This window comes from Scyliorhinus torazame, chromosome 1 (genome assembly GCF_047496885.1).
Source record: "Scyliorhinus torazame isolate Kashiwa2021f chromosome 1, sScyTor2.1, whole genome shotgun sequence".
NCBI lineage: Eukaryota > Metazoa > Chordata > Chondrichthyes > Carcharhiniformes > Scyliorhinidae > Scyliorhinus > Scyliorhinus torazame.
In genome coordinates, this window is record NC_092707.1 from 280695267 (window position 1) to 280707833 (window position 12567).

At 51.6% G+C, this 12567-nt stretch overlaps 1 protein-coding gene across 4 annotated transcripts in view; it reads left to right on the forward strand.

Moving 5' to 3' along the window:
- The window catches only part of LOC140421790 (uncharacterized), a 333807-nt gene that overhangs the window by 19952 nt on the left and 301288 nt on the right, over positions 1-12567 (forward strand). For all 4 annotated transcript variants that reach the window (XM_072506679.1, XM_072506666.1, XM_072506655.1 and 1 more), the window contains one exon: positions 10043-10105. In XM_072506679.1, coding sequence (XP_072362780.1) covers positions 10043-10105 — 63 coding nt within the window. The remainder of the gene's footprint in view (positions 1-10042; positions 10106-12567) is intronic.

Below are 12567 nucleotides of genomic sequence, written 5' to 3' on the forward strand. Positions count from 1 at the left end.
TATTTCTGGCTACAAGATAAATTCACAAGCTATTTAAAAGGAAACAGAAAACAAAAAAAATGTTCAATATGGGATTAAACTAAATCCTAATTCTATGTAGATATGCGTACATAGCTAAGGTATCTTACATTTCTTACTCTTTCTGTGCTTCTTTCATTGTCCTGTAGATGACTCCTTTCCCTCGCTGTGCATGTCTTATGCACACGCCTTCATTGATTTCCTGAATCTGCACCTTCTGCTTTTTATACAGGCTGTGGCTGCTTGGGGATTGGGATTTGAACTGGGCTCGGGTGGGGAAGGCTCTTCCTGAAAATACCTTCACATGCAGAGGTGAAAGTGGAGCTTCCAAGGCTGGGATGCAGACTATAACCTGCTCTTCCTCTTCGAGTAGTAGTGATGCCTATCTGTGTGCCATTGAGAAATGCACTGGTGATGAAAGCATTAAACAGGGACATCCATCTCACTGGTTGTAAAACGGTTGGATCTGAAACTGAGGCAGTGAGGAAGATCAGCCTGACCTTAGGAAGCAGCAAGTGAATCTTGCTGATGGGCTAAGGAAACTGTCCCCACTCTAGCCCTAACAATGTCCCTCAGCCCCACGACAGAGGCGCAGACACTACTGCATTGCCAGCTTTCCGCTCTCTGGCTATACTCTAGGTGGACAGTTCAATTTATCAGCTGAAGATTGGTTACTGACTAACTAGGGGAAAGCCAGGCCATTTAAGAATATTTTTATTTCTAGCCCTTCTTGGTGAATTTGGGTACAATTACAAAGCAAGTGGTTCACCCACTGACTGGTGCAGTTTAATTTCACAGTTCATCTCGGTGTGCTGCTGTAACTGATTTGTGCCACCGGATGGCGTCCGGAGGCTTGGTGGAGCAAAGGAGTCTTGCAGCATCTGTGTGACTACCACAGGTCACAGGGAGCAGGCAATGCACAAATACATTGTGGGGGCAATTCTCCAGTCCCACTCGCCCCAGCGCAAACTGCATAATGGCCGGAGACATTCACGAGAGGGTCATAACGTGATTTGCGTCGGGAGAACTCATTTTGAGATTCTCCCTGCATCTGGCCGGTGACATATTCTGGTTCAAACCCAGCGAGGGCGTGACCCAGATTAACATATTTAAAGCATCATTAACATATTCAGAGCCAGCCATAAACCAAATTTACCGGGCCCCTTCAAATCTCCCCCTTCTTAGTCAAGAATCTATCCAGCCCTGCCTGAAAAATATTCAAGGATTCTGCTTTTGAGGAAGAGAGTTCCAAAGACTCACCAATTCTCCTCAGCTCTGGCTTAAATGGGCAGCCCTTTATTTTGAAAGAGTGACCCGTATTACTAGATTCTCCCACAAGAGGAAACATCCTGTCCACATCGACCCTATCAAGATTCCTCAGGTTCTCATACGATTCAATCAAATTGCCTCAGATTAGGTTCTGTGTTCAGGAGCGGGATTCTCCGACCCCCCGCCGGGTCGGAGAATCGCCGGGGGCTGGCGTGAATCCCGCCCCCGCCGGTTGGCGAATTCTCCGGCACCGGATATTCGGCGGGGGCGGGAATCGCGCCGCGCCGGTTGGCGGCCCCCCCCCCCGCCGATTCTCTGGTCTGCGATGGGCCGAAGTCCCGCCGCTATCAACCCACGCCAGCCGGCGTGGATTGAACCACCATTGGGACGGCGGGGGACGGCGGCGCGGGTGGGCTCCGGGGTCCTGGGGGGGCGCGGAGCGATCTGGCCCCGGGGGGTGCCCCTGTCATGATATTCAAACACACACATCATGATAGACAGACCAACAGACCAATTAGCACACATAACATGACAGCCAATCACAGACAAGGACAGAGACAGTATAAGACAAGAAACACAACACCTGGTGGTCAGTCCATCTGGAGACCAGGACAAGGACAGGACCTGATTAACAACACACTCAGAGAGTCACCACGTGCGGAGTATCAAGACAGATCTGTAAATAACAAATTGGAATAAAACAGCGTTGTACCAATTGCAACTGTGTTGGTTCATCTGTACCTCAGAGCACCCAACACCACATGATACCAGTGAGTGGATCGATACCTGCCGGCAAATCTGCCATCCTGAGATATGGACATCACCAACAAACCGCAGCCGTTGCAAGTCGCTGGGAACCTGGGCACCAATTGGAAGCTCTTCAAGCAGCAATTTGAACTGTACATGCGAGCCAACGAAAAACAGGGTGCCTCGGACGAAACAAAGATTGCCATGCTCCTCACTACCGCAGGTCAGCACACCATCGATGTATACAACTCCTTGGTGTTCGCGGAAGGCGAGAACCAGTCCAAATATGACACGGTCCTCCTCAAGCTCGACCAGCACTTCAACGTTGAGGTCAATGAAAGCTTTGAGAGGTATGTCTTTCAGCAACGCCTGCAAGGTAAGGACGAGCTCTTTCAACCCTTTCTGACGCACCTACGCATACTCGCGCAGTCCTGCGGTAACTGCAACACCTCAGAGTCCATGATCCGGGACCAGATCGTTTTTGGCGTTGCCTCCAGTGGCCTACGCCAGCAGCTTCTTAAAATTAAAGGCCTGACCTTAGCACCTGCGGTGGAAGCCTTTGTCCTGCATGAAAATGCGACCAGCCGCTTTGCCCAATTTCAGGCGACCGAATCGGCACAGAGGGGGTCCCACGCGATCGAATCGGCAAGCCAGGCCGCCCACGAGGCCGAACGCATCCAGGCAATCGAGTTTCTCCCGGCCCGCGGCCCGGACGAGGGCGGCCGTTTTGCGTGCTTTTCGAGGTCTCCCGCGCTTGTGCGCGCCAAAACCAACGGCAACATCGAGGGACGCACTGCGCAGGAGCGCCCGATGCAAGACCGAACTGCGCATGAGCAGTGGCATAACGAACGCCGTGACGTCATGACGTGCAGCAACTGTGGAGCTGCACATTTAAAAGGGCAATGTCCTGCAAAAAACCGACAATGCCTACGCTGTGGCAGGATGGGCCACTATGCTGCCTACTGTCGAGCGGTTCAACCGATGGATCTTCCACATCTCCGACAACCTCGCAGACACGTGCGGACCGTCCAGCCCACACATCAGGACATCCAACTCAACGACACAGATGACCAAGATGCCTTCCGGGTTGCGGTCATTGATGTGAACCGCGTCTACACCATCAATCCGGCCGATGAATGGAGTGCCACCCTGACGGACAACCGATCGCAGATCACTTTCCGCTTGGACACTGGCGCATCCGCCAATCTCATAGCATATTCAGCATTCCATGCCATGAAGGTCAGACCACCTATCCAGCCATCCCGGTGCAAGATGGTCGACTACAACGGGAACGTTATCCCGGCCATGGGATCCTGCCAGCTCCAGGTGACACACAAAACGCACACGGCCACACTCGCGTTTGAAATAGTTGGCTCATCGAAGGATTCCTTGCTGGGCGCACAGGCATGTAAGGCTCTCCACCTTGTGCAGCGAATTCTGTCTCTCTCTCCAGACGACACATCTGACTTCCCGGATGCTGAGTTCAACGCACATCTCCAATCGCTCCTCGCCCACAACCAGGAGGCATTTGAAGGCATGGGAACACTGCCATACACATACAAAATTCGCCTCAAACCGGACGCCATCCCAGTCGTTCACGCACCTCGCAGGGTTCCTGCGCCACCTAAAGACCGCCTCAAGCTGCAGCTGCAGCATCTCCAGGACCAAGGGGTCCTATCCAGGGTCACGGAGCCCACGCCATGGGTCAGCTCCATGGTGTGTGTCAAGAAGCCCTCTGGTGAGCTCCGCATCTGTATAGACCCTAAAGACCTAAATAATAACATTATGCGGGAACATTATCCCATACCTAAACGGGAGGAAATCACCAGTGAAATGGCCCAAGCCAAGATATTCACCAAACTAGATGCTTCTAAAGGATTTTGGCAGATCCAACTGGACCCGTCCAGCCGAAAGCTATGCACCTTTAACACCCCTTTCGGCAGATTCTGCTACAACCGGATGCCATTTGGCATCATCTCGGCATCCGAGTCTTCCACAGAATCATGGAGCAGATGATGGAAGGCATCGAAGGGGTGCGCGTATATGTGGACGATGTCATCATCTAGTCCACCACACCGCAGGAGCACATACATCGTCTCCAACGTGTTTTTGCCCGCATACGGGAAAATGGCCTGCGCCTCAACCGAGCCAAGTGTGCCTTTGGCCAGACCGAACTGAAGTTCCTGGGGGACCACATCTCCCGGTCAGGGGTCCGTCCGGATGCAGACAAGGTGAGCGCCATCACAGCCATGCCGCGGCCGGCCGACAAGAAGGCTGTACTACGATTCCTAGGCATGGTCAACTTCCTCGGGAAATTCATTCCCAACCTTGCCTCCCACACAACGGCTCTGCGCCATCTCGTAAAACAATCTACAGACTTCCAGTGGCAACATACACACCAGCTGGAATGGGAGAAGCTCAAACACAAACTTGCCACGGCACCAGTGTTGGCGTTCTTCGACACGTCTCGTCCCACCAAAATCTCAACTGATACCAGCCAATCCGGCATTGGAGTAGTGCTCCTGCAGAGGGATGACACGTCGTCATGGGCCCCGGATTCCTATGCATCACGGGCTATGACCCCCACAGAGCAGCGCTACGCGCAAATCGAAAAAGAATGCCTGGGCTTGCTAACTGGTTTGGACAAGTTCCATGATTATGTATATGGTCTTCCACGATTCACGGTCGAAACTGACCACCGCCCCCTGGTCAACATAATAAACAAGGACCAGAACGACATGACACCTCGCCTCCAGCGCATCCTACTTAAACTCAGGAGGTACGACTTCCAACTTGTCTACCCTCCAGGGAAGGACCTTATTGTGGCGGATGCCCTATCCCGAGCAGTGAGTACACCACCAGATGCGGAGGGGTTCGTATGTCAGGTCGAGGCACAGGTGGCCTTGACAGCGGCAAATCTGCCGGCTAACGACTCCAGTCTGGCCCGCATACGCAGAGAGACAGCGGCCGACCCCCTTTTACAGCGAGTGATGCGCCACATGACGGGAGGACGGCTCAAAGGGCAGTGCCCGCAGTTCTATAATGTACGGGACGACCTAGCCAACATTGATGGGATCCTTCTGAAGCTAGACAGGATCGTCATTCCGCACAGTATGCGCCAGCTGGTTCTCAATCAAATACACGAAGGCCACTTGGGGGTCGAGAAGTGCAGGCGGAGGGCCCGAGAGGCGGTATACTGGCCGGGCATCAGTGACGATATTGCCAACATGGTGCTCAACTGTACAACCTGCCAAAGGTTTCAGCCGGCGCAACCTCCTGAGACGCTTCTGCCCCATGAGCTGGTGACGTCCCCCTGGGCGAAGGTGGGTGTCGACCTATTTCACGCGCTTGGCATGGACTATGTTATCATAGTGGACTACTTCTCCAATTACCCAGAGGTCATACGCCTGCACGATCTGACGTTGTCTGCTGTCATCAGGGCTTGCAAAGACACCTTTGCTCGCCACGGCATTCCGATGACTGTCATGTCGGACAATGGGCCCTGTTTTGCCAGCCATGAATGGTCGTCCTTTGCCGCCTCATATGGCTTCACACACGTGACGTCCAGCCCTCTGCATCCCCAGTCCAATGGAAAGGCGGAGAAGGGCGTTCACATTGCCAAGCGGCTCCTCTGCAAGGCTGCTGCTGCCGGATCGGACTTTCACCTCGCCCTGCTGGCCTATCGCTCGGCCCCGCTAGCCACGGGTCTCTCGCCAGCACAGCTGCTGATGGGTCGCACCCTCAGAACAACTGTGCCTTCCATCCTGGCACCAACAACAGACCATGCTTCGGTACTGCATAAGATGCAACTGCAGCGTGATCGCCAGAAGAGATCGTACGACACAAGGGCAACTGATCTTCCCCCCCTGGCCCCTGGAGACAAAGTCCGCATTCATCTACCAGATGGTGGCTGGTCAGCACCTGCCGAAGTTCTCCGATGCGTGGCTCCCCGCTCGTTCCTGGTACGCATGCCGGATGGATCCGTGCATAGGCGCAATCGGCGAGCCCTTCGCCTCCTTCCACGCTCGCAACGGAACCGTACACAGACACCGGGTCCTCCACTGGTTCCTGATAGTGACTTTGTGGAGCTGCCACAGACCATGCCCCTTCTATTGCCACCCGTGGCCAGGCTCGCACCTCAGCCAGTGGTTCTCGACCCACCCTTGAGGCGGTCAACCCGAATTCGTCGCACACCTACTAGACTGGACTTATGAGACTGTTCACACGTCAAAGTTTAGCAACTATTGTATTGTAACATGTTACTGTTTTATCATTCCAGATCTCGTTTGACCGGACCACACTTCAAAGTTTTTCTTTCTTTGTTATGGTACAACCTCGTTAGCATGTCACACCTGACATCGCCCCATGTATATAGTTACGCCACATGTACATGCTGTAAATATCACGCACACACACTTTTAGCTACACTCAGGACACATTCACATTTATAACCACGTAGGCACATAATCTTGTAAAAAAGGGGGAATGTCATGATATTCAAACACACACATCATGATAGACAGACCGACCGACCAATTAGCACACATAACACGACAACCAATCACAGACAAGGACAGAGACAGTATAAGACAAGAAACACGACACCTGGTGGTCAGTCCATCTGGAGACCAGGACAGGACACTCAGAGAGTCACCACGTGCGGAGTATCAAGACAGATCTGTAAATAACAAGTTGGAATAAAACAGCGTTGTACCAATTGCAACCGTGTTGGTTCATCTGTACCTCAGAGCACCCAACACCACAGCCCCCACGGTGGCCTGGCCCGCGATCAGGGCCCACCAATCCGCGGGCGGGCCTGTGCCGTGGGGGCACTCTTTTCCTTCCACCTTCGCCATGGTCTCCACCATGGCGGAGGAGGAAGAGACCCCCTCCACTGCGTATGCGCGGGGATGCCGTGAGCGGCCGCTGACGCTCCCGCGCATGCGCCGCCCGGCAAAGTCAGTTTTGTGCCAGCTGGCGGGGCACCAAAGGCCTTTCCCGCCAGCTGGCGGGGCGGAAATCAGTCCGGCGCGGGCCTAGCCCCTCAAGGTGAGGGCTCGGCCCCTCAAGATGCGGAGACTTCCGCACCTTTGGGGCGGCGCGATGCCGGACTGATTCGCGCCGTTTTTGCCGCCGGTCGGCGGACATCACGCCGATATCGGAGAATCCCGCCCCTCAGGTCTCTGGAGCGAATCTGACACCCCCAGTGACACAGTGAGGCTTGGCTGACTCCATGATACGGAAAATACGTCATAAATTGAAACAAGAAGAGCAAGTTCAAGGTAAAATCTATTGCAGATAGATTGTCATGTTTGACTGTCTCAAAGCATCAGAACTCAATACAAATCAAAAGATGAGAAAAGATCAAGTTAAACAAAATACTTGCTGAATTAACACACCACTTTATAACCCTAGAATGGAATATTATTTTAATATCTCATATCTACTAACAAAACAAACTGCACTAATGTGCCCTTATTTGCTGTTATCTCTGAATCAATACTTGCCATCAAGTTGAGTACAGAGTATACTAGTTCTTTGAAGCTGCAGTTCCATCAGTTCCAGCTGGATATCTTCAGGGATTTGTTCTTCCACATACTGTTGAACGGAGAGGCAAATAGTTAACATTGTACTGCTTAACATAGGAAATAGGATGAAGAGAAGGCCATTCCGCTCCCCGAGCCTGCTCTGCTATTCAACTAGATCATGTCCGACCTTTTACTCAACGCCATTTTGCCGGACTAGGCCCATATCTCTTGGTATCTTTAATATCTTGCAATCTATTGGGAAGGCACAGTGGCACGGTGGTTAGCACTGCTGCCTCACAGCTCCAAGGACCTGGGTTCAATTCTGACCTTGGGTGACTGTGTGGAGCTTGCATTTTCTCCCCGTGTGTGTGTGGGGTTCCTCCCGGGTGCTCCGGTTTCCTCCCACAGTCCAAAGATGTGCAGGTTAGGTGGATTGGCCATAATAAAAATTGTCCAAAGGTTAGGTGGGGTTGCAGGGGAGTGCACCTGGTTAGGGTGCTCTTTCAGAGTCAATGGGCTGAATGGCCCCCTTCTGCACTGATTCTATTGATCTTCGTCTTGAACATACTCAGTGACTGAAGCTCTCTGGGGTAGAGACTTCCAAAGATTCACCGTCCTCTGACTGATGAAATTCCTCCTTAAATGGCCTGCCCCTTATCCTGAGACTGCCCCCTGGCTAGGGGAAAGGAACAATGTGTGCGGAACTAACTGAATAACTCCACCAAAGAGCCGGCCAGACATGATGGACCGAATGACCTTTACCTGTGTTCTGTCATTGGGTGATTCAATGCTCGCGGACAGTTCAAGGCCTGTTACCTGATTGCCAAGCTCTGTGGCCCCTTGGCCTTGCGGTTTGAGATTTAACTCATTAGCTGTTCAGGATGGGAAAGCAGAAATGTTAAGCCACAATTCCACTGCAAGATGGTCAGGCGTTACTTTATGGATTTTTAAATATGAAGTTTATTCTCCAAATTTAGAAAAATTCCCCGAGCTGAACCAGAGCCTGATCCCATGGTGAATCATTACGTTTCGATATGTTGCGTCAATTCCCCACATTCAGTTCTGATTATTTTTAACCGTGCTTCGTAACTTTGGCAAGTGAGAAAAAGAGGGATATTATTGGGAACCACAGTAGGCCGCATTTAGCTTCAACACCTGACTTTGCAGGCAAATTATTCTTACTGCTTGATATTTTTGGAAAACCTGCTGTGTTTCGACTTTGAGGTGTAACTGTGCTGCAGACGATCCTGTCCTGGTTATTCTTACAAAGTGTCAGCAGCAGCAACAACACTTTGCATTCATATAGCACCTCTGATGTAGTAAAACCTTCCCAAGTGCTTCACAGGAGTGACTATCAAGGTAAATCTGACACTGAGCAGCATAAAGAGACATTGGGACAGGTGGCCAAAAGCTTGGTCATAGAAGCAGGTTTTAAGGAGCATCTAAAAGGAGGAGAGAGGCAGAGAGGTTTGGGGGTGAATCCCTCCTTATGTGACTCGGTGCCAAATTTTGCTTTATAGCAATCCCATGAAGAACCTTGAACTTTTACTGTGTGGGAGAAGATTTTAGTTTAGACGGGCAGCATGGTTGGTGCAGGGTTGGAGGGCCGAAGGGCCTGTTCCTGTGCTGTACTTTTCTTTGTTGTTTTGTTAAAGCGGCTGTATAGATAAAGATTTTTGTTTGTTTCCATGCCCCAAACCCTTTGCCCCTCTAGTTTCCAGTCATCGCCATTAAGAAAATATTCGGATTTCTTGGATCCAAAATGGTTGACCTCGCCAGGGGCAGCATGGTAGCACAGTGATTAGCACAGTTGCTTCACAGCGCCAGGGACCTGGGCTCGATTCCCGGCTTGGGTCACTGTCTGAGCCGAACCTGCACGTTCTCCCCGTGTGTGCGTGGGTTTCCTCCGGGTGCTCCGGTTTCCTCCCACAGTCCAAAGATGCGAAGGTTAGGTGGATTGGCCATGGTAAATTGTCCTTAGTGTCCAAAAAGAACAGGTGGGGTTACTGGGTTACAGGGATGGGGTGGGCTTAAGTGGGGTGCCCTTTCCAAGGGCCGGTGCAGACCCGATGGGCCAAATGGCCTCCTTCTACACTGTGAATTCTATGATTCACTTCCCCAATTTGAACTCCTATTTTCAACAGTTTTGCGCATTCTCTTAATCCGTCTATGGACCTTTGTATTTCCCTCATACCAACTGCTCCATCTCAGTTGTGGCAACTGCAAACCAGGGTATATGACGCTCGGCTCCTGCACCCAAGTCATTGATCTATATGGTAAAAAGCTAAGGTCCCAGTACAAGTCCCAGGGGCACAGCTAATCAGGCATGCATTTCCTTTCCCCTTACCATCTCTCTCCTAGTGCCACAAGAGGGAAACCAAAAGTTATTTATCGCTTTATGGAACAGTCATGGACTAGCTCATCTTTGAACCACTGCATTCTTATTGATTTATTCTTGTGTTTTGCTTATTTTCTCCTAGAAAAAAATTGAGATGCTGCGACTAGTTGAAACCAGACCCGGTTTCAAAGGTGCCGTTGTCAAGGTAAGATTTCTCTGTTCTTCTCATCTCGCTGTACCTGATAATTGACTTCCATTAAAGAGCAACTTTCCACAAAATAAAAATAACCACTTCTATAGACCTCTGACATTTCTGACTTCCATTGGACACCGACACCTGTACGATAGAATTTTGTCAGACTACCTCAAACACTGGAGTTACATTTTGTCTGTTTGATCAGGTTTAGAGATGACATTTATTCCAGGGCCTGGACATATCTTTTGATGTTATTTTTAAGAGGACTGTTGCATGTATTTCACTCGGCTTTTTAAAAATAATTTTATAGCCTGGGCTATTCTTTTAAAAATTCATTAAGTGGTCTGTGTGTGTCGCTGGCTAGGTCAGCATTTATTGCCCATCCCTAATTGCCCTTGAGAAGGTGGTGGCTAGCTGCATTCCTGAACCACTGCAGCCTCTGAGGTGTAGGCACAACCACAGTGCTAAAGTCTGAAACTTGCAGCCAATGTTTACCAGTCCTAATTTCTGTTGCTACCAGGTGTGACCTCCCCTTCCATTGTACTCGCCTCTGTGGTCTGATCTTTTGTTGCCTTTGCCCGATGGGCAGCACGGTAGCATAGTGGGTAGCACAATTGCTTCACAGCTCCAGGGTCCCAGGTTCGATTCCCGGCTGGGTCACTGTCTGTGTGGAGTCTGCACGTTCTCCCCGTGTGTGCGTGGGTTTCATCCGGGTGCTCCGGTTTCCTCCCACAGTCCAAAGATGTGCAGGTTAGGTGGATTGGCCATGCTAAATTGCCCTTAGTGTCCAAAATTGCCCTTAGTATTGGGTGGGGTTACTGGGTTGTGGGGATAGGGTGGGAGTCTGGGCTTGGGTAGGGTGCTCTTTCGAAGAGCCGGTGCAGACTCGATGGGCCGAATGGCCTCTTTCTGCACTGTAAATTCTATGATTCTATGATGTGGCTCAAATCAATCCTGAATAGAACAGCAACTGAACCTCTGTCCTTATCTCTTCCATCATACTGAGCGCCACCGTACCAGCTCTCCCCCATCATAGCTGTTAAAGGCCTTAGCTCTGGAATCTCTCCCTCACACTTATCATCTCTCTGCCCCTCATTTAAGGCTCCTTAAAACATACCTTTTTTCTCAAATCTTTGGTTACCGTTACATTCGTCTTCTCTTTGACATAGATGTACCAATCGTACAAAAGCATAGATGAAATAATGTGGTTACTTTATTCGAAGATAAAACAATGTGATGATAGACTCAGCTGGGAGACTATAAGGCTGGGGACAAAGACATCACCTCCTGTCACAACATGTAATGTTAGACAATAGTTTAAGGTACGCTTCCTTAAAGGTGAATGCACGTCATGAGCACGATCCAGTAGCTGTGTTATGCTCGAGCGAGAGCACAACGTGGCCGGTGAATACTGGGAGAGGCCTCCCGCAGGCCTCCCAACATCCTTCACACCTCGTGGGATACACCCAAGTCCCGCGAGGCGTCAGAGTCGGAACTCCGCCCAAAAGAGGAGGGACGAAACGGCACTCGCTAAAGGAGGTTGGAAACCTACTTAAGACCTATCTACCTGGGATCTACCGGCTTCCCTCGATTCACCGGCCTCTCCAGGGAGGCTGCAGCCAGGCGCCGATCAGTATTTGTCCACAAGAAGGTGAACCAGGCGGAACGGGACCCCAGGGGTCTCCCGGGACAATGGAGGCCCCTTGGTGGCCAGGGATAATGCAGCATGGACCCCTGGCCCTCCCCCTGGAATGCAGGGATCTTGGCACTGCCCAGCTGGCACCTTGGCACTTCCACCCTGATGCTGCCAAGGTGCCCAGGTGGCACTGCTAAGCTGACAGGTACCAGGGTGGCAGTGCAAGGGTGCTAGGGTGGCACTGTCAAGGGTCAGGGCCTGAGGGGGGCAATACCCTTGAAAGGAGGGTGGAGGGGAGGTTTGAAGGGTGGGCGTTTGCAGGGCAGATAAGTAGTGTCCTCTGGGAGGTTGGGGATGACAGGTGGGGGTCATGGAAGGGGATGCAGTAAGGGGACTTGTTCGGGGCCTGTAGAAGGGGCCCCAAGGACCCCATGGCGGGGTATCCTCACTTGAGGGACGGGGGTAATGCCCAGTTGTGTGGGGGATGACATTTCCCATGGGTGAGGGGGGGCCACAAACTCATTTAGAGATTGGGCCCCCCTTTCAAAATGACCGCCCAATCTCTGAGCTCAGCACCCCAGTGCTAAAAAAACTTCTAAGGGTGGGATTCTTCAGCCACATCCACCCGGCGACCGGAAATTCCCACCCGAGGTCAATGGACCTTTACATGGTCCGCGTCCCATCCATCGCGATCTTGCAGCGGACGGGGCCGAAGAATCCAGCTCTAACTGTGGGCTTGACCGGTGAGAAATTCCACAGGGCCCAAGAAAGTGACTACGGGCGGATACACCAGGAGAAGCTCTCGCGGTCTCCCTGGCAGTCTTCACGCCTCGCA